This window comes from Phalacrocorax aristotelis, chromosome 2 (assembly GCF_949628215.1).
Source record: "Phalacrocorax aristotelis chromosome 2, bGulAri2.1, whole genome shotgun sequence".
NCBI lineage: Eukaryota > Metazoa > Chordata > Aves > Suliformes > Phalacrocoracidae > Phalacrocorax > Phalacrocorax aristotelis.
The window spans coordinates 62,616,633-62,639,771 of NC_134277.1; the positions used below are offsets into that span (position 1 = coordinate 62,616,633).

The 23,139-nt window shown below is 42.1% G+C and overlaps 1 protein-coding gene across 1 annotated transcript; it reads right to left on the bottom strand.

Moving 5' to 3' along the window:
- Positions 1-12,861: 12,861 nt before the first annotated feature.
- On the bottom strand, positions 12,862-21,154 carry HUS1 (HUS1 checkpoint clamp component). Its single transcript, XM_075083792.1, has 8 exons — positions 21,046-21,154; positions 20,602-20,729; positions 19,892-20,068; positions 19,149-19,256; positions 18,089-18,163; positions 16,011-16,110; positions 15,529-15,660; positions 12,862-14,670 (listed from the first exon to the last, which is right to left on the bottom strand). The coding sequence occupies exons 1-8, from the start codon at positions 21,095-21,097 to the stop codon at positions 14,588-14,590; spliced, it is 855 nt and encodes a 284-aa protein (XP_074939893.1). The 5' UTR covers positions 21,098-21,154; the 3' UTR covers positions 12,862-14,587.
- Positions 21,155-23,139: the final 1,985 nt, after the last annotated feature.

Genomic DNA, 23,139 nt, shown 5'->3' on the forward strand with positions numbered 1-23,139 from the left:
TAAAATCATTGAAATCTAGTTTTTCATCTGAAAGTATTTTGATGGAAAATTTTGGATTACTATTTTTATTTCTAGACAATAATTTAAATGTTTACTCTTCTATACTTCTGGAATAAATACCTCAGTCAGTAACATACCTACTACTGACACAGAAAACTAGCGAAAAGATTTGCTCCCCACAGGAAATTGCAGCCCAGCCCACACCTCCTCCACTCTCCTTTTTTCTCCATAATTTTTAAGAGAGAGATTCTTCAGTGTACAAAAGACATGCTAATGTAGCTTCTAATTTTAGGTTGTCCAGCAATTATCTCTTACAGTTTAGAGACCTTTTTCTCCAGTACACTCATGGTGAACAGAGTTCTATCACAAAACCATGCACACAAGTATTACTTGAGTGTTTTTCTAAACACACACATCAAGAACAATCTAATTAATTTACAAACTTAAATTAATCAGAAGAAATAAGCCAGGGATAAGAAAAGTACAGTGGGATAAGCTACATAATTACTAAAGTATCAGTCACCATGTGTTTTACCTGCTGCATGTGTTTTACCTTGATAAAATAGGCATTGAAAATATGCCAGTTAATAACACATATATCAACATTATAAATGAAAAATACACAACAGGAAAAATACACAACAAACCCGAGAGAGCTATAAAAAAATCCCCAGTCCTGGATCTAAAATTTAACTTGCTACAATCACTTGATTTCAAGATAAAACAAAACCCAGTGTCTATTATTAGGTTCTTGATTCTGTGAATTGCCAGTTGCTTCCTGAGAGATTCAGAACACCAGAGGAAACCATAAATTGCAAAATCCAGTTATAAACTGAAGCTCACAATTTTAGGGAACTTGAGGTGGGTACAATGAATCTCCTCAGGGTTTGCCCAGTGTACTTGAAGTACCCTATTTCTTAACCACTGTTTAGTGTCAGAGTATGTTGTATGAAAAATGCTTGCAGATATTACAGCGTTTAGTACAAGGGACACTTTTCCAAGCTAGTTAGCTTAGATAAGCCTCCCCCCGGCCCAACACCAAGGCAGCTGAAGATGTACTTACTATAGGAAGAGCATCACTTTGATCAAATTAAGCCATCAGAAGCAGCTTAGCCTTTATAAATGAAAAGACAATAAACAAAAGCTGTCATTGCTGTCATTAAAACTTTTAAGGGAATAGAGAAGTCAGAGAGCTCTAATTAAGACCACAAATAGAAACAAATCTTGCCTCTGAAACCATGACAATTAACTGTGGAAAGAACTGATATGGTAAATATTGACATTACAAATTATGACAAAGCACATTCTCTGACAGACATTTTAGCTTTCAGAAATCAGGTAGAAGTAGAAGAGATGAGGTGCTACAGAAAAGGAGATACCAGAATGTGAAAGTGAGGGAAATCTGTTATTTTCTCACAAAGATTTTTTTGTTCCTTCCTATTAGCCATGCTGCTGCTGCGTACAGTGGAAAAAAAAAAAGGAAATCTGATGAAGAAACTCTCAGAGTTCTTCCCAAGGTAAGGACAGTTCATCAGAAACCAAACCTGTTCGTGGGTGGAAGTCAACTGAACTACAATGAATGCAATAGAGCAGCACCAAATTACACCACCAGAGTGTAAATTATCTCCTGTTTTTTATAACTTAGATGGTATAAATGTTTAAATTTTAAACAGTTCCTCTGCTGGCTTGGTCTTGGTAGCATAAATCAGTTATTATATCAGAAAATTAGTTTTCTCCTAGGTTCTGACAGGTACTTCCTTCCATTGTCCAAGAAGAGCTTTACTGAATTAAAAAATTCAGTGTCACTGTCAAAGTCCAGTCCCTACAAATCCTCCATGAAAAGATTCTTGTCATTTTGGTATAATACATGTAACAACTACCAGCAGTAGGAGGATGAAATTCACCCTCTCATTCTAACTTATTGCATGACAGAGTTCTCTGATTTAATTTAACAGTGAGAAAATTGTGAATAATCATCCCCACCATTTCACTGGCAGGATTGCTATAGCATAGCACAAACCAAGTACATGAAACTTTCCAGATGTACAGAGCTGCAGGTTTTTTTGACGGGGAGGAGGGGGGTGATGGTGTTGGATCTCAAAGTATGGATGTATTGGCATAAAGCTGGAGGAGGACACCAGCAGAACAGATTTCTTTCCACATCTATGAGACTTTCTCCTTTAACATTATAGCAACAATCCTCCTATACATTAGTAAATGAAATAAAACTCTCTCCCATATTTTCTTGTTCTTGTGAAAGCTCTTTGCAAAAGTGGTATCACTGTCTGGTAATACTCCTTCAGTCAAGCCTGAACATGTGGTTTACGCTTCAAAAATGAGTGAAATTGTGTCAAAGACGATGTTGAAATTCCATGCTTAAGTATTTTAGGACATTATTTGGCAAAACATTCAGCCTAGCAATAAATTCATCCTTAACTTGAAGCATTCCTTAACTCTCCTTAAAATCAGTGGACTTCCAAAGCATATGCTTGAACTGGGCTAGAAAACAGAAGGTGTTGAGGTCCTTTGAAAAAGCAACACCCTACAGATCCAAATCACCCGCTTATATATTGTACAGGTGTTTTGAGTTTGAGTACATAGCAAATCCACAGGGAAGGATTACCTCCCTCTACTTCAAGCCTATGTGATGGTGATCAGACAGAGCACCCTGTCTGTGTGTGATGAGTTTTCCGTGCCACCAGTGCAAAGTAGCCAAATAGACGCTCATTTGTCAACTAGTCTAGTTGTGAGAAAGTGGTTTTGTGTAAAAGAACAGTCCAAATGAATAGGGTCTCCACAGCCTCCTCTCTCCTCTTGGTAAATATGTTCATCCCCTGCAACTCACAGGCTATCACAGAATGAAGGAAATAAGTTTTTGTAGTCACCTCGTATTAAAATATTGGCAACTCTAGCAACATATACCATACTTGAGGGAGTTTATCACTCATTCCCCCTCTAAGGGGTCTATCTTCTATCTGCCTTCACTATCTTCTGTGCTGTTGTAGCATTTAAGGACCCATCTGCCCATCTGATGCAAACTAATATCTCTCACGGAAACTTACAGATTTTCACCCATTGGGACTTCAGCCTTAAAGAGTCACATTGTGAACTTGCAAACAAGGGGAAATGTTCAAAGACCTGGAAAGGAAGTTCCCTCACAGAAACTGTCCTGAAGCCACTCTGGTATAATACATATCGAGTAAGTCTCTGCCTATCTCCCAGAGACAGAGAGATGATAAGGCAGATGGGAAAGGCTCACTGTAATGACTTTTGTTCTCTAAGAATCCCAAAACAATACAGAAATTGCCTTTAACAGCATCAGTTACAGATGCAGGACACCTTGCTTTCTGATCCTCTGGCTGACTTGGGCACTGAAGCTGTAGCCAGATTTTTGGACAACACTACCACCCCTGCCTGAAGGGCTGGAGCTCAGATGCCTACATTACATGAAATAGGTCAAAAAGATACAATTCTGAGAATTATTTCTGGAAAGACTTGGAGTCAGTATAGCTCCATGGTGGAGGTTTAATGACCCATAATGGGCTTCCTTTTTGCTACTTCTTTAAACATTTGAACTTCCGGAATGTGTTGCCTCCCAAAAAGGAAGCATCTTCAGACTAGAATGAAGCAAAGAACGTGTTGCATGTGCTTCATGTCTCCTACTCCTACATTACTGAATACAACCCTCCTGTCCAAAATGCCCTTTTGAATCTCTGACACCTAAACAACTTCTAGGGGGACAAGCTTTGCAGGGATCAGTACCACCTCCTGAAAAACAAGCACTTCACTGAGTCCCAGACCCTGAGAGGAAGCCCAGTCTCAGAGCAGTGGAAAAACCTTTGGTAACTGTGAGTCTGCTTGATCCTGTTTGGCACACCGGCCTGGGCCTCAGGCAGGAGCTCTGCAACTTTTTTGTCTACGAAAACTGCCATGAGGATTAATTTTGCCCCAGAGGAACTAGGTGCCCTCCATTCTGTTAATATTCAGTCTTGTGCTGAAGCCACACAGGCTCATGGATACCACTAATCAAATAGCTTCCGAGCTAAATCAAAACAAAACCCTATGCCAATGGCATGTCTCCGTCAGAAATACCAGCACCTTCTGGAAATTCAAATGTCATGACTGAAATTTGGGATTTATTTTCAGCTTCCAAAAGAAATGTCACAAGTGTGAAGAGGGTTCCCATGCCACCAGGCAGACCACCTCCCTGATCTGAATTATTGAAAGCTTCACAAAGCCATATCTTTCAGCTGGCATAAAATGGCATAACTACTGATTTCAAATGGACTAAACTGATTTATGCCAGCTGAGAGCTGGCCACTATAAATTAACAGATATTTATGAGCTGCTCAGAAGTCTAAGACCTGTGTACAAATTATTCCATACTATTTCACAAAATTAGAGATAATTTCCTGAGTTTGCTTCTATGTTCTTTGAGGAGTGATAAATTCCTCAAAGTGACAGTTGGTAAGTGATTTTCTTCTAGCGGTTACTGACATTGCCAGTTATTTAGAGTGACACAAAGACTAAAGTTGTTCCCAGTTTTTGCTGCAAATTATACAAGTACCAGCATATGCCTGGACATCATTTAAAATGCTTTAAGATCTGAGTGTGATTTAACTTTTGCTTGTATAACATAAGACAATTTTTTCCTGTCTGTTTTCATTTTTGGAAAAGGCTCCTGGCATTTGACTGATTACATTTAGTATCCTACAGTTTCCATTTCCAGAGGTCTATCTGATTCTTGAACACCAGAATAAATTACTTGAAGCTCCATCTTGGCATCTTCCATAGTTATATGACATGAGAGTAAACCATACAAGCTCATAGAATACAGTCTTTAACTCTCTTAAGTGTAAAAAAGATCAGCTAATTAGCCAATAACTTAGTACAAAAGGTGGGAATTCCAACATTCTGTTAGTGAACTGCAATAAATTGTACTTCAGATTGCCATCAATAGTGCATCACAAAGTGAGGGATTAATTAATTATTAATTAACTATGAGTTGAACGTGTGTCCTCCCACCTGAGGAAAGGAGAGCCAAACATTTATGGCACCAGCCCACACACATTCCAACAGTTTATTTCCCTGATTATTCACCGAGAAATGTGCATGAATAAAGATGTTCCTGAGTAAATACCTATGAAGTGAAGGCTAGAATTTAGATTTAGGCTTCTATCAGAGAAGCCAAAACCACCAGAAATCCTTGAAGCATTTACTTGCCACATATTACACCCAGTAAAAAGATTCTTGTTTTACAGATGAAGCACTGAAACTTGTGTTTCAGAGGCTTAAGGCCAGATCCTGTAAGCTATTTAGCCGCCTAATCTCAGTTGAGTTCAGCATCTCTCCCGGCCTATGCCTAAATGATTTGAACCTGGGTTATTCGTGATACTTGCTCTAGAAACAATATTTCTTCCATAGCTTTCAAAGTTTAAACAATCCCAGTCTTACATTTAGTCACTGGCAACCTGCCCATTTGAGAGACGTCATTTATGAAAGACTATAAAAAAATCACGCCATCTTACAAGTGTTAACTGAGGTCCACTGCTTGTTCCTAGCTTTTTCTTAGGAGACAGTGGAGTAATTTTTCCACAGCTCTTTAGCACCCTCTATTGTTTTCTTTTTCTAATCAAAATTTCACCCTTTTTGAATTGCTGTGGCATTAAAAAAAATATGCAAAGTCTTTTTCTAAAGCAGCATAAAAATAAGGAACAGCAATATAGTAGTGTGTAAACAAAAAGCAAGGAAATCAAGAGAAGGTTATAGGTACATTTCTATACCAATTCATTGGCTCACATGAAAATGCTTTCTTGAAGGTAGAGAGATTTTTGCTACCCACTTCAGCAAAGGGTTGAGCCTATGACTGTAGAAGTTTAGTCTAACGAGACCTTAGCGGTGGCTGCAGAATTTAACCGTATAGATGTAAACAGGAAACCAAAATATATAACAAATATAAACAATGTGAAATAGATCTAAAGATTTGTAAAGTGTTCTCAGATGCTGAACCTGTAAGACATAAGTCTGTTTTGGATGGTTACAAAAAGTGCCAAATGGATTCAGTTTGTCAGACCGTTATTCAGCCATTGCATGGCTACACATTATTATCACTTGCTACAAACATCAAGGAGGAGGGGAACCAAAAAGCCCAACACATAAACCACACACTTAGAGCAAGATTTAACTTTGAATTGGACAAAATCTGTCTGCGTGTGAAGAAATATAGTTGATCTCAGGATCTTCCAGAAATTCCTTAAATCTCTGAAGATGCTTAGGAGCAATATTCATAGCTACCTCTTAAAATGCTTGTTTTAATCGAACTCAGACTTGCCATCATTCTCTGAATTAACTCTTATTACCTTGTAACTGAGGAATATATCCAAATATTGGATGGCACATGTAAATTTGGATAGAGCAAAAATGTAGAGCTTGATATAGTTTCAAGATACACAGAGTCAAGAATCAAATCCAAGAGTCATGAAGGGCCTGGGCTCTTTAATAACTATTATGACTCAATGTAAAGATATAAAAATTGTTTGGGGCCAGACAGAGTTCAATGTGGAGGTGACTTTAAAAGCAAGTACATCTGAAAAATCAGGAGCAAGTCAAAAGCAATGTAACATATACCTAACTTCCTCCTGGGCTTTCTCAACAGGGCAGAAGTCTTGCTTGTGTAAGGCTGCTCCACAGAATTGCCTCATGCAAGAACAAGGCAGATGGGATTGGATGTGAAGGATGGAGAGCATCTTCTGGTCCCTGGGACAGACGGTGGGGCAAGGCCAACATCTTGTCTAAATCCCCTGTCTTATATTTAGAATTTACCCTTTGACATTTCAAGTTTGTCTACACTTGTTACCTAACGCTGACAGAACCTTGGGTGTTGCAAGAAATTTGATTAAATAGAAGTACTGCTAAATGTCAGACCAGAGCAGATACTGCAGCATCTGAACTTAAACTCTATTTAGCCAGGAGTGAGGTAGCATGTGAAATGGTGGAGCAAATAACTTTCTGTGTTAACCCCACAGTGCCAGAATGAAATAACTGGTAAGGAAAGTTATTATTTTTCATTACTATCTTGGCAGCTGGTGGTTGGTTCAGAGAGTTCTATATTCTCACCCTCTTCAGTGCTCCTCCAAGACATACTTTGAAAAAAGGAATGAAAAGAATATAAAATAGCAGGGGTTGGTAATGTATCAAAATTGACAGTTAACACTTACATGTAAAGATTTCTTGAAAACCAAGGCCCTGCAATAGGAAATTAATACAGTGTCTGATACAAAATGGATGGGGATATCTTAGGCAATATCTAATGGCAATAGTGAGGGCTTTCCACTAGTTTTCGAAAGATCAACAGATCAGTATTACAAGCCTCTGTAAAAACCTATTTCTGTGCTCCATAGTAACTTCCAATTTGCATGGCACCCAGAACAACTGTTTTGGTTAATGTTTCTGGACAATACTGTGATTTAAGTATAGATCAATGGTAATCACACTACTCTGAAATTAATCCAAAGAATTACAATCAACCCAGCCAGCCTACTACAAAAGATAAGCAAAACTAGCACTTCAGCAATATAAGCTGAATATAACTTCAGCATTTCTCCTATTTGCCTCCGTTTTGAATGTTAATTACACCTGCACTAGGTTTTCAAGCTCTTTGATTGCAATAAATAAGTAGAGACTCTTCAGAAGAAAAAAAAATCATTAATATTTAACAACACTATTGTGCTGGGATGGATCCTCCACTATCTTGTAACTTTCATTTTGTGAGAAGCACAGCTGCCATGACACCCATTTCATCCAAACAAAAGGGAATGTTGAAAGAAGTAATAACTCTTTAATTCATCCCTTGAAAACAAATGTCATGTAACCTGGGGAGAACATCACCAGAAAACACAAGAAAACTGTTCCTTCGGTTGGGTGGAAAGCAGGTATGATGGAGGATGGGATGCCCTGCCACACCTGGGAGCTGTCAGCCCGTCTGCCTGCCTCCAGTTTGCAGCAAGATATCCCTACCACCACATTATGCACCACTCTCCCAGTTTGGAGGCTGAGTAAGGTATGTCCTGTCTTCCCTTCTCTATGCCAGAAAACATGCTCCCTTCTGTAGGCCAGGCGTGGAAGTATGGCTATCAACTCTCCCTTGCACCCAAGCACTTTTCCAACACATTCTCCTCATGCCAGGTCCAGTGCATCCCAAGATTCATGGGCCAAGGTCTAACATGTCCCACTCTCCATGCAAACGGAGGCATAAGTCCCACACTGAAAGTAAGGAAAAATATTACAGCATAGTAAGAATCCCAAAATGGGATGACCCTTCCACAGATGGGATCTGCTCAGCGTGCTGTGCACTGGTCAGAGGCCTGTTTGACGCTGCACAATGCAGTGTTGCCAGCATCTGAAGGGATGTAAGATTATCTATACTAGCCTCTCTTTCTTTATAGTGTTACCTTTAATAAGAGGTATTTTAAGTGATACTTTACGGTGTCCGAATGCCTTTTTTACTGGGATCGTAACAACCCAGCACCTCCTGGTGCAAAATGGATGAAGAGGACAGGAGAGCTAGAATGCTATAAAAGAACTAGGTCATCAGAAGGACTAGAATTACATACACGGATGAAATTTAAACAGAACAACAGCAAAATGCAGCACTATTCCCTTAGGAAGCAGAACCAAAATATACCAATGCAATGTAGGAACTTGTCAGTTCAAAATGACATAAAAAGCAACAGCTCTGACTTGGCTGCAGAGGTGTTAATGTAACAGGTGTTGGGTTAAAATTAAGGCACAATCTTCCAGTAAACATACAAAAAGTACACACATAACCATGTGTACTAGATACTCATGTCCAGGAGTAACTACTCCAAGTATGTACCAGCTCAGAAAAAGGTCAACAACATCACCTCCAGCAACAGAGCAAAAGTGTCTTCTATCATATACTGCTTAGCAATATCAAGGTAGCACAGGCATACAAGTGGCTTCAATAAACATCTTGTGATATAAAGGAGGGCTCTTCTCACTAAGAAGAGGGAAAAAATAAAACCTATCTCAGTGAAGGGCAAATTGTCAGCAGAACATACACATATAAGGCCTTGGTACACACATTCAAGCCACAAATCAGAGGAAGGCTCTAAGAGGACAGAAAAGCAACTCAAAGGTGCGCAAAGTTCAGAGGGAATCCGAGGAGCTGGTGATTCAGCTTTTCAGAGTAACAAAAGTTAGCACAGAGGTAGAGCAACTTCCCTCCTTTTCCTCAGTGTCTGTCTCCACCCTCTCACTGGGACATTAACTAAGAATACATGGATCCAGCTTCTCAGCAGGAATTAAAACCTGCTGGGTTTTACAAGACAGGGACAGGAACACCCAGAATCAGTTCCCCAGCTCCAAAGAAAAAAAAAGTTCATCAGCCTGTAAGCTCAGGGGAGGAACTCGGAAAGCAGAGAGCAGCAGGTGTTGGTCAGGGGTGGGTGAGCAGCCTCTTCAAGTCAACTTTTCAGAATGCATATCACTTGTACTGTTTGACAAACTATTCTAATTGCTCAGCTCTCCTAAACTTAGAGACCTGAACTCAGTAATTTAGACTAGCAGATGTTAATCCTTTTTCTCCACATTCTTACCTTAAACCTTGGGTCTTTTTGCAGATAATAAAACAATACACAGGAACATCATGCCTGTACTTGAGATTTTTCTAGTACACAACAACAAAACAATGTTTTAAATGCACTTCTCTTGGCAAGACTGCTCCTAAACTTCTCAGCTGCATGACAAATTGGTATTATTTCACCCCTTCCAAGAACAGTTCCACATTAGGATCCCAAATGCCTCACCAATCCAATGATTTAATAACAAGGCAGAAAGTGTAAGGTCCTCATCAATGTAAATTTATTTGCACTGAACTGTTTATACTGCCTGCCAACAGCAAGTTGTCAAATTTTCAGTCTGTATTATACAGATGCTAAATTTGTAGAGAGGTGTTTCCAAGAAACATCCTCTAAAATTAACAGATATTTGAGGAAGGCACCAAGAAATAAACTGGGATCACTCATATGAAGTATAGTATTGCTTGGGATGCATACCAACAGGTACACTAAAATCCAACAATTTTGATCCCGAAATGAAATTCAACAATACCTACGACTCACCACCCTCACTATACATTACCACAGTGGATGTGCAGAACAGTCTTACACAAAAGTAGGAGCTCCTTTAAAAATGGAGGGGAAAAATCCCATTTTCTCATTTTCTCCCAGGTTTTGATTCCTGGGTCTAGCAAGTAACCAGAGGAAGTCAGTGACTTCCTATACTCTTCAGTAGCCTTTTGTAGAGGTTTCAATATGTACATTATTTATGCAAAATAATGTGTTCACAAAATAACACTTATCTAAAACATAGCTCTGTGCCTGCACAGTTTTGGGAGCTGGTATCCCATTGACTCATCAAGGAAGAAGCTGATTGCTCTGGACAAAATTTAAAGTAGAATCAGGCCAGACACATTGCAGAATTTAGTCTTATCCCCTTATTTAAACATATAAGTCCTTCATCCGGTATACTCTGTAGACAGATGCTAATTAAGCACAAATTATCTACTGTTGGAGTGAAATAAAGTAAGTCTGTTGAAGAGCATGTATATGCATGTGTGCCTACAGCAGGAGTAAACAGGATGAAACAGAACAGAGTTGGCACCAGAGCTCACTGAAGGAAAAGCCAGAAACAGCCAGCTGCTCCCACATACTTGCAGCCTCAGAGAACCTTCACAGGAAGTTTCACAGCAACAAGAAAGTATTTGTATACAGTCACCTGCAAGCATTAATACCAACTTTCAGAATACCACAATTAAAAACTAGAATCATTTAAGTATATATTGTATGATAAACCATAACCAGATTCTGTTTCTATAAAATCACCTGCTGGTCTTCAGAATAAGGATGAAAGGATTGAAAACTGCAAGTATGTGGATGGAGAGTGTCTGCTCCTTTAAGGGTATCAGGTAAAAGACCTTTTCAGTGCAAAAAAAAGAATAAATAGAAGAGGAGGAAACCATAAACAGAAAGATAAAGGGACACAAAACTGATAGACAAATGATAAGAGAGGCAGCGTATGTGGGAGTGTGAGAATGTTTATTCCAGCAAGGTTATCTGATTGAGCACATCCTATATTGGGATGATTACGAAAAGAAAGGAGACAAACACACAGATATAAAACCTGACCAATTAGAATTAACATAGACAATAACCAGATGAAAAAAAAAAAGACCCTAATCATTCACACTAATTGTTGGGCTATCAAGAAACTGCAGGCTACATGGCTTTTGGCTGGGATAGAGTTAATTTTTGTCATAGCTGCTCATATGGTCTATGTTCTGAATTTGTGACCAAAACAGTGTTGATAGCACACACATTTTAGTTATTGCTGAGCAGAGCTTACACAGAGTCAAAGCCTTCTGTCTAACACCACGCCACCAGCAAATAGGCTGGGGGCACCCAAGAAGTTGGGAAAGGACACAGCAGGGACAGCTGACCAAAGGCATATCCCACACCACATGGTGTCATGCTCAGCTGGGGAAAAAAGAAAAATGAAGGGGAGGGCATTTGGAGTAATGGCATTTGTCCTCCCAAGTAACTGTTACACATGATGAAACCCCACTTTCCTGGAGATGGCTGCCAATGGGAAGTAGTGAATGAATCCCATATTTTGCTTTGCTTGCGTGCACAGCTTTTGCCTTACTTAAATTGTCCTTTTCTCAACCCATGAGTTCTCACATTTCCACTTCTCTCCCCCATCCCACCGGGGGGGGAGCGAGTGAGCAGCTGCGTGGGTCTGAGCAGCCTACTGGGGTCAACCTGTAACACAGGCAAAACGGGACATTGCAACTAATAAAGATGCAAACCTCAGGGACCACCAGGGGGTGGCTGGAAGCACGCCAACTGGAGTGGCTGATACACCAGAAGGCTGTGCTGCCATCCAGTGAGACCTGGGACAGCTGAAGAGCTGGGCCGAGGGAACCTCATGGAATTCAACAAAATAAAGTGCAAGTGCAAGGTCCTGCACCTGGGGAAGAACAACCCCTGCACCAGTACAGGCTGGGGGCTGAAATACTGGAAAGCATCTCTGCTGAGAAGGACCTGGGAGTGTTGGTGGACATTCATGGCAAGCTGACTGTGAGCCAGCAATGTGCCCTTGTGGCCAAGAAGGCAAACAATAGTCTGGGCTGCGTTAAAAGGAGTGTGGCCAGCAGGTCGAGGGACGTTATCCTCCCCCTCTACTCTGCCCTAGTGAGACCACATCTGGAGTACTGTGTCCAGTTTGGGGCCCCCAGGTTTAGGAAGGACAGGGAACTGCTTGAGCAAGTCCAGCAGAGAGCTACCAAGATGATCAGGGGACTGGAGCATCTCCCTTATGAGGAAAGGCTGAGAGACTTGGGGTTGCTCAGCCTGGAGAAGATAAGACTGAGGGGGGAATCTCATCAGTACCTATAAATATCTAAAGGGAGGGTGTCAGGACAATGGGACCGGGCCCTTCTCAGTGGTGCCCAATGACAGGACAAGGGGCAACAGGCACAAGTTGGAACACAGGAAGTTCCACTTAAGTATGAGAAGAAACTTCTTTCCTGTGAGGGTGCCAGAGCAGTGCAACAGGCTGCCCAGAGAGGCTGTGGAGCCTCTTGTCCTGGAGACATTCAAAACCTGCCTGGTCGTGTTCCTGTGCCCCCTGCTCTAGGTGTGCCTGCTCAAGCAGGGGGGTTGGACAAGATGATCTCCAGAGGTCCCTTCCAACCCCTACCATTCTGTGATTCATTCTGTAGAGTATGATTGCTGCATGTCCTCCACTCCAGAATATGAAATGGTCATCTCACTGCATACGACTGACCTGTAGCAGCAGTACCCCTGCTTTTATTTATTAAAAAAAACCACACCAAACACATTTTCTTGCAATTATAACTTCTGACTTCTCTTTAAAAATAACAATCAGAGCTCACACAGCTGAGGCCATTATTACTAATTTTTATGCTAGATCAGAAAAAGCCATTTCCATCAGGTTATACAGAATGCATTTTTAAAGAAGAAAATCCAAATATTTCAAAACCTACTGTCTAGTGCATACTCTGTATCATACTTCAACAGTTTTCCCCCTCCTCAAGAGAAAACCCAGGAATATTTACCACATATCTCTTAAAAAAAAAATGCAATTACTGTAACCTGGTATACAGCTGTTTTCATCTTACACCAATTTTGGGGGCAATTGCAGTTGTCCATGAAAACTAACAGGATTTGGAAGATGCTTTCTGGTTACTCTGATAGCAATGGTGGAAGAAGGCAAAGAAGCTAAGATTCCCAGGCCACTGCCTCTCCTTCAGCCTTCTCTTGACCATTTGCATCTTCAAGAACAGAAAGATTAATTGCTCCCTTAACCTCAATGGCCCTTGGGAAAAACAAACAAATCCAACACTTCTGACCATGACAAGAGTTGCTGCCTAGCAGAAATTTCCAGTCCTGTTTTGCAGCAAAGACTCATTCAGTATTTCTAAAACAAGAAGTTCCACAAGATATTCAAAACCCTGTGGAATACCAAAGGCTATATGGAACATGGCTGGGTAACAAATAGAGTCATACATGGAATAAGGAGGAAAAGACCTCAGAAGATAACCAAGAATTAGAAGCAGGGGCAGTGCGCCTGTCAGTGCAACTTAGTCATGCTCTTGACAGTGCTTTCCATCTGGAAAGGGGGAAAAAATGTCCTCCTCAGATAACATGCCCTTTATTTCACACCAATTGTTGTGTTCACACATGTCCTCATAGGATACTAATTCTGTACATAGAGACCTTCACTGCCCACATTAACAAGGCTAATTCAGACGGTTTATCTCATCCTCTCAGGCCAAGAGCTAAACACATCAGTTCAAGAACTAACAGAACTACTGAGGTATGTTGGAGCAAGTCAGATCAAAAGATATAGCCAGGTGCAAACAGATGCTGCTGAGCTGTTGGTGCTCCTTAGCATGTTACATCCTGTTACATGCTAGCAGCCACAGGAAGCTCCTCAGCCTCAGACACATTTCTGCTACACAACATGCAGCAGCATCGAGTCCATATACATCACTGTCTATCCAGCACCACTTCAGGAGGGCTGTGCTCACCTGCCCAGGCAAACACCAATCTGTCAACCTTCCACAGGGCTCTCCTGCTCCATGGAGGTACAACAGCTTGCTCAGATATCCCTTAACTTGGAGCTGCACTGTCCAATACAGCAGCAGCTCCAGAGGTCACTTCTCCCTTTATGTTTGCTGACGAGAAAGAAAAAAATTACATTGCCTTCCCCACAGCTCAAAGTATCCCAAAAGCACGTACAAATTTCAATTTTGCTCCCCGTAACACTCGGATATGCCAACTCCCCAGCAGTGTGCCTTTTGTAGCATGTAACTCTTCACAAAAATGGCCTTCTGGAGGAAGTGATTACAAATACATAAATAATGTCCATCTGATGGCTGCATCTAACAGCATGTCACATGAGAGTACTCCAGCAACTCATGAATGTTTTCAGACTTTGTGGAAAGGCCTCAGGTCAGAAAATGACCCAGATTCCAAAACATTCAGGCAAGTGCCGGAATAAAATACTGAAGTGAAACATCCTCGTGTAGCAAGATGAAGTGGACAATTCTTTTACTTACAATATCTGTAAAAAAAAAAAAAAGGCAGTTTAAAGCAGGAAAAATACATTAAAATTACATCTTCTAGAGAGTGCCACCATAAGAATACAATGCTTCTACCACTTATGACAGAAGGACGACTAGACATATCCGTTAATATTTAAATCCTTAAGGGTCTATGAACCATTACTAAAGAGTCTATGAAAGCTGATACCAAAAATGAAATATGTAATGTATAGGCATATAATGCTATACCCGTGACTTAAATCTTCCTTGGGAAATTCTTCGCATCTGCACTAAACCATAACACACAGATGTTCTCACGAAAAGTATACAGAGTTATCAAAATAGGCTACAAAGCCCTGCATAGGCTTCTGCTGGAAAGAACATATAGTTTCTATGGTTAGAAACACTAACTGCATAAAAAGCATTTTGGTATTAGAATTAATTTGGTGCTGAATGTAAGAAAGCATCTGGGAAGAGAAAAAAAACAAACAAAGCAAACATGTCAGTAAATCCCAGTTTTTCTGCTAGAATCTAGGGCTTTAAGACTTAAACCAAAAACAAACAAAAAAACCAACCTCAAAATACTAATACAAATATTAACATCAAAACAAAGACAACAGAAAGACACCCATGGTTAGTCAGACTGTATATTCAACTTGAAGGACCTGGCTTATTGTTTTTTATTGTTTTTTCCTTCCCCAAATGCTTAAGGCCTGAAGCTTATTGCCTAAAAATAGAAATATTAGAAGTCCTCAGGTACAGTAAAAATAGTCAAGTTTCAAACAGACAAAACAGAAGATATGCTGTTTTGCTGAGACTACAAGTATAGCAAACATCCCTCCTTAACTGGAGTTTGCAAGCACAGCTGTTGAACTTACTGCACAATGCTTTTGTGGGATTGACCTGCTGTCCAGCAAGCAGCTGCTGCAGCTTCTTGATGTCTATGCGTGCCTCAGCCATGCTTTCCAGATCTCTGCCTTCAGCAGAACTTTGACATCCATCCTCTGATGCTAAAAGCATAAGACGACAACACTAGTCAAAACATCAGAAGGAGTTTCAACGCCTATAAGGACACACCTGATAATCACTGAACAGCTGGTATTCAAATGGGTTGTTTTTCAGAGACAGCAGCGCATGGAAGAGAAAGCCTACTTTTCCTACAAAGTTAGCAAGGATACTGGAAGAGACTCCCCCCACAAACATGAAATAGCTCTTGACCACTTTTCAAGGTTTTGTCTGAATACTTCAAAGTACTTGATGCTATTTTGTAAGGACTAACAGAAGGTGAGTACTGTTATCAGCATCACACTTAAGTAATGAGATGAGAAAGACACGAGAGGCAACAAACAGGGAAACTTACCCCAAGGAGGATTTCCCAAGTCTTTAAAATGTGTTGTTACACATACTAAGTCGGTTTCTATTTTTAAGTTCATTTCTCCACTCAAGTTTGCTTCAATTACCTGCAATTCAACCAATCTCAATTTTAGACAAGCCACTTTCACACTGCAGAATTACAGAAGAATAAAGTGCAGTTTTGTTCAAATACAAGCTTCCAGAAGCAATTCAGTGCCTTCACATGGTTTGGACATTTGAATGTGCAGCTACAAAATGCATTTCTCATCATTCCTGTGTGAATTAGACAAACCTCCCTGAAATTATGAAAAGAAAGAAATTCAATTGCTCTCCAGTACCTTCAGAACAAGTACTGGGAAGTTCATGTGCTGAGGAAAAGGTTTGGAAATAAGAGACTGAAGCTGGAGAAATGCAAGGTTCCCTGTACTTCCGTTTGGCTTTTCAACAGAGAGGTACCTACACACTCCATATGATACACCTAGAAAATGGGATGCACCAAGAGCTGACCTGCAGTTGCAGTTTTGCTTTCCAAGACTTAAGAACAGGCAACAGCTGCACCAGAGCAGTAACTCCAAGCAGGAGAGCTACAAAACCTAGAAAAGTGCTGAAAACTTTCAAATCCCATCCTGACAAAGTGTCCTGACCAGAAGGAGGCTATATATTATCTTACACAAATCCCAAGCAGATCAAAGGATTCCTAAAGCACATCTAAGCCCTTGATTTCTGTGATTAGAAGAATTCTCAGTAATTTCGAGAGGCTCATGCCACAACCAAAATCTCCTATAGAATGGGAGATGCCCTCAGATAAATGCTCCCCAACAATGGCCAAATACTCTTTGAAAGAGCTTCTAAGCCCTTTTTGCACCACTGATCTTGACCAGTTTTACTACCAGGATGCAACTAGCAAAAATATTTAATTGTGACGCTTGATGTTTTTGTTCTTTAGCAACAGGAAAGCATGTAGAAGATGCATGTAGTCTGTCTCCTCCCTTAGAGCTATCAAAGCTATTTCACAGAGGTTTATTTATTTTCCAGCTTCAGAGCAGGAGGTAAAGAACTTAGGAAGGCGGGTATGCCCAGTGTTGATATGCTACTTCTGAGTGTTGCTGAACACCAAAGTCCAATCCCATCATACAGCAGTCCTATGTGAGAAGAGATCCTCAAGTCTGGAAACAAAGCAGTTATACACTGTGCTCAGTTGTGTGCAAGCAGTTCCACTGAGGATGTGGGGGAAGCAAGGAGACAGAAAAATTAAAACCCCCAGAAGTCTAACAAAGGAAAAGAGTTTGAAGTGCTTATTCTTGTATTTGCAGGATGACTGCCATAGAGCCAGGGTAATCTCTCAACTCTTCCAAGCCTTGGAAGACTGAGACTATCCTGATATCAGGATTCTCAGTTAACAGAAAATTTCCCATTTATCAGAATTGGTATGAACAGCCCCAAAACCATTCCAAAGCTCTATGCTTACTTACTAATTCTCATGTCAGTGAATTCTGGTGACTGTGAGCAACAACTTCTAAAAAAATACAAAAAAAAAAACCCAAACCCTTTTCTGGCTAACTGCAGAGGGCTTCTTTCAATAGAAGGCCCACCGGCGCTCCAGAAAAAAAGGGTGGACTGGAAACCCACCATACCAGTCTGAAGCACAGGCTGACATCCCAGAGCTATTAGTAGGATTGCCTTTAAATCCTACCTCAATTTTACCTGTGTGAAGTTCATTCACACGGACACCTAACTCACTCACTTAATAGCCATTTCTTTAATGAAATCACCTGGCAAGTCTCCAGCCAACTTCCTGAAGGACTGCAATTTCTTACCAGCTATAGAGTGGCTTGTAGCAACAGTGCCATGTGCTTTCAAGGATTCAGTAGAGAGCACCACTTTCTGGGAAGCCCAGGATGAGCTCTTCAGTGTAAACCCTAAAATAAACCCCATCATTCTCTTCAGTCTTTACAGTCTTCAGGTGCCTTTAGTTCAATGTCTGACCCATCCCAAAATAAGATATAATATGAGGGAACCAGTTTGGGCAACAGGGAAACATCCTATGTCCAAGATAGGACACATGCCTGAAGCATCTTAACTTACAATGGAATTGCTGAGATTCTTCATTCTCTCCACAACACTCTTCATTGTTTTCAGCACTGGCAGGTAAATACTGACCTAGAAAGACATAAGAACTGCATTCACCCAAATATTTCATGTATGACTGGGATACGATGTATTTATTTCTCCCTTCAATTCTATCTTATTTTGGACTCAAGTTATGTACTGAATGCAGGGAGCAAAACGTTTAACTGATATCAGCAAATGACTCGGGAACAGAGGAACTCTTTCCCATAATACCAACAGGCCATCACTCTAGCAATTGCTTCTGATATACTATCCCAAAACCGTGTTCAAAACAGAGACAGGTTTCTGCAGATTAGATTCTCACATAAACCCACATCAGTGTTACCGAGCAGTTATTAACTGCTAACAAGGTGCTATAGCCAAAAAGGAAAGAACATGATTCCCATGTTACTGTAATAATTTCTGGAATTGTATCAGTGTAAATCTGAAATAACAGAAAAAAATATATCAAGCTTCTACTGAGTAGAAACTCAGAAGAAGTGTATTCTTCAGAATTTAAATACTCTTAGCTATAGAGGTAGCAGACATCCATAAGTTCAAACAGGAGCACATCTACACAAAGACCTTTCCTTGCAACTCTGCTAAAAGTCAAAAAGGATATAAAGATACACAAAAATCCGAAGTAAACACATATATCTCTAACTCTGCCAGATAGGCCATGAATTTCAGAAATAACAGATTATTTGGGCCATTTGGTACCTAAACAGCTGAAACAGTCTAAACCTCTGTGGTTTGGAGGCATTTAGGCAGGAACAGCTCCAAAGTTGTGCAAGTCCTTTATCCCTCCTTTCCTTCACACTGAATATCACAGCAACAGCTGGTAACCACCTGCTCTGTCCATTTCTGGACTCTGTAAGATGAAAGCCATGTCCCATCCCTCTCCAAACCTCTAGCCTCCAGCCCTCCCTCTTTCTGTTCACCTCCTCTGCAAAACCAACCGGTAGCATATGCCACAGCAATACCATTCCACTTGCAACCTCCCCTTTCCATAGGGAATATAAAAACAGAGGCTTACATCAAAGTCTGGCACACTGGGCTCTCTGAAGTCATTCCATAATCTTCTGGGAATAACCCCCACAGGAATGTCATGTGTCACAATCCTACTGCTGCTTGAAAAGGATGGCTTGAGGGAGAGAGAGAAGATGCTCTTGCAGTTAAAAACAAAACTTGAATTCTGAATTCAAGTTTTTCAGACCCACTCTGGGTGTTTCACAGGTTCCTATCGGTCCACTATTAAGCAGACTTCCCTTTTGAGTAAGGAAGAGGTTGTGAGGTATCAGTCATTAGTATCTATAAGATATCCTTAGAGCTGAAGAGCAGAATCAGTGAAGAGGTGTTATCAGAAAAAAGTCAGAAGACAGCAGTTTGAAATGGAATGGCAGGACAATAAGAAGCGAAACAAAGAGCCAAACACCACAATGAAACCTCCTTCACCTAACGGCTTCAATGAGGGGGCAATAATCCACAGAAGATTTGGAGAATGAAGGAACCAAGAAAAATAGACATTAGAAAAAGGTGTTTCAATCACAGATGCTTTCATTCTTCCTCCACATTCTCCTTGCCTTTTGGAAAATATAAAGCTGGTTCTGTGTGCTACCAAGCATGATGTCAGGGAAGGCTAGTGAAATGGAAAACGGTGTGATTTTTCTTTATGTGGTTTTCTAGAATTACAAAGACTACCAAAGCTCCTAATTTGATCTTAGGAAGGCACTTAATTTTTAAGAGCTTTTTCTTAATAAAATGCATGGTTGCACTTACCAGCTCCACAGAAACTCTGAGACAGGGACAGTGTTTGTTAGTCAACTTGATCTTCACTGCCTTAGCACTCTGGGCAGTTTTTAATGCTCTCGACAGGTTCTCGGGCACCAGCTCTAAATAGATTTCATTGTGCTCCAAAGCTACTCCTTCCATCTGAAATTCATCGAAGACATTCCCCTACAATTTTTTAAAGTTGGGAAATAAAATAAAGCAAATAAAAATAATAATAAAAAAAGACAGAGGGGCAAGTTTTACCTATCAGACCTTAAGCTTAGAACTGCATGTGTACAACTGGAAGCTTTCTTCTGCCTGGCATCACCTGCAGGAATCAAGACAGGCTGCATAAGCACGAAGGCCCATTGCTTCAGCCTAAACCTATTTATTTCAGATCCTCCCCTAACACCTATCGGTCCTCAAAACAAGGTGTACGACAGGTGAGTTACGCTTTCCTATTTCCAGTTTTGGGCATGCCCTCGTGGGCCAGCACGCACTGAAGCTTTACACTGAAGTGGCAACCAAGGTAAAGGGGATGTCTAGCCAGAAACACCAGCCCTGCAAAACAGAGGGCCTCCAGTGACCGGACAGGCCTTGAGGGACCTACCACATCTTGGGCAAGGGATAAGTGCACAAGAAACGCATCTCTTATACTAGAGCCAACTGCATGCTCTGGTTTTCAACGACATGCGGTTAACCGGCTCCCCCGGGCTCACCTGGCACAGCTCACACCACATGCTGACGCCTCCATTCGCCACTTTATCGGAGAGGATGAAATACAGCTTGCTGACAGTAAGGCGCAGGGTGCAGATCTTGGCTAACTTGGCGATTGTGTTAACGACACCTGGCAGAGGGAGAGGGAGGTTACAGCAACCGCCTCACTCACCTCGTCCCGCGGCGGGGACACGGAGGAACGTTCCGTCTCCAAAAACGCAGCTCGTGCTGCTGCGGACACTCCCAAACACCCCGGGGCGAAGGGAAGTGCCGCCCGCCGCCTCCCGCCGCGAAAGGGCCCAGGGCCCAGGGCCCCCGCCCGGGCCTCGCCACGGCCCGGGGCCGCCGGCGCCCACAGCCTTTCCTCTTCCCTTACCCCGGGAAAGGCGGCCCCGGCCGCTCACCGAGGCACAGCCGCACTGCGTCCCCCCCCCCACCGTACTCACGACTGAAGTGGTTAAGGCAGGCGAGGTCCACGATTTTAGCCCGAAATCGCATGGCGGCGCCCAGCGCGCCGCCGGCCCCGCCCGCCGCCGGAGGTGCGGCCGAGGGCGGGCCCGGGCCGGAGTCAGGCAGGGGAAGGGCGGCCGCTGCCTAGAGGGCTCCGTGGCGGGGCGGCGATGGCAGCCGCCGTCCTGCTGCCCCGGCGCGGGCAGGAGCCGCGGCCTCGCAGCGGGGGCGCCTGGCTGGCCTCTTTCCACAGCGCTGCCGGAGCCAAGGCCGAAGAGCTCACTTTAGAGCAAAACCTCCCGGCACCTCACGGGACATACGCACGAATCCAAACATCAGTATGGGTCCCGGCACTGATGTCTCGAGGAGTTTTCTTCTTCTAATACGAGGGGCCCCGTGCAGCAGAAACTACCATCCCCTGGCAGGGGCCAGGCCCAGGCTCTGCCCCTAGGCGGGGTATCGTGCCCAGCGTGAAGGGATGGTGAGGGAGAAAGGCAGCACTCTTGAGAAAGCAGAGAGAAAAGAGCTCTTTGACGGGCCTTTCCTCTTCCCCACTGCTACCAGGTGTCATGGTTTCAGCTGGGACAATGTTAATTTTCCTCCTAGTAGCTGGAACAGTGCTGTGTTTTGGATTTTGTATGAGAATAATGTTGATAACACACTGATGTTTCAGTTGCTGCTGAGCAGTGCTCACACTAGTCAGGGACTTTTCTAGCCTCCCATGCTCTGCCAAGTGCACAAGAACCCGGGAAGGGAGGGGGCACAGCCAAGACAGCTGATCCAAACTGGACAAAGGGATATGCCATACCATGTGATATCATGCGCAGTATATTGACTGAGGGGAATTGGCTGGGGGGGAGCAATTGCTGGTTGGGGACGGGCTGGGCATTGGTTTGCAGGTGGCAAGCAATTGTACCATGCATCACTTGCTTTGTACATTACTACTACTATTTTACTTTATTGTATTTCATTTACTAAACTGTTCTTATCTCAGCCCACGAGTTTTCTTGCTTCTACTCTTCTGATTGCCCCCTGATCCCAGCAGGGGGGAGTGAGTGAGCAGCTGTGTGGTGCTGAGTTGCCGGCTGCTGTTAAACCATGATGCCAGGCCACCCAGAAAAGGCTGGGCAACCAAAAGTGTTTTCAGAAAAGAGCTCTGTGTCAGAGCAGGCACCTCATGCAGACAGGCTCTGTTTGCCCAGGGCTATTTCAGCTTAGTGCATGTTGTGCAGGGGTTTATGCTGAGACTGGAATAGTTCCAGGAAGTACAAAGTGAGGGAAAATCTCGCTTTACCTGTCCCTGTCTGCGTGCGACACGCCTGTTTCCTGCAGGATACTTGATCTTTTGCCTCTATGGTGATCTTGGTTCCTTGCAGTCCTTGAAAAGTGCAGCATTTGCAGAGGCAGTTTCCTAGTGCTGTCCTCTTCGGTTCCTTGGGATTGTCTGGTATGTGTTTGTCACACTGCATGTTCCCTAGACCAGCTAAATTGTCTTTATTTCATTTTATTTTGAAATACTTTTGGGATTCTGCTGACAGTCTTAATGCTGTCTTTCGATAGTCACTATTGTTATGTTCTTCTGTGATGAAATGGAATAGTGCAGGAGTTTTTAGTAGTTAAGATAGGATCTCAGGAGTGGAAACTAACACCTGAGAATTTTAGAATATTCAAGATAGTAAATAATGCTTAGGCCAGATAGGAGAGTATTAGCAATGAATGCCTCATTAACAAGAACCTTCTAAAAGAATACAGATCAGTAGAACTTCAAGGGCTGACAGTGGAAACATCCTGCTACAAAGAAGGTTATGACAATAAGGGAAGGCCACAGATCAGTCAGCAGTGATAAAAGATAGCACCTTGGCCCAGAAGGCACTGAAAAACTGGACGATTGACAAAGTACAGTAACTGGGGGAAAGGTAATTCCAGCAGCGGTAGATTGCGACCACCAACTCAACTGAGGGACAAAGGACTACCACCCCACACTCTTTTTGAGCATGTGCAGTGATTTAAAATCACACTGTGGCTTTAAAACTAAGCGGAAAAGGTACAGACCAATGGAAGAAGGGGATGCTCAGTCAGGTCAATGATTA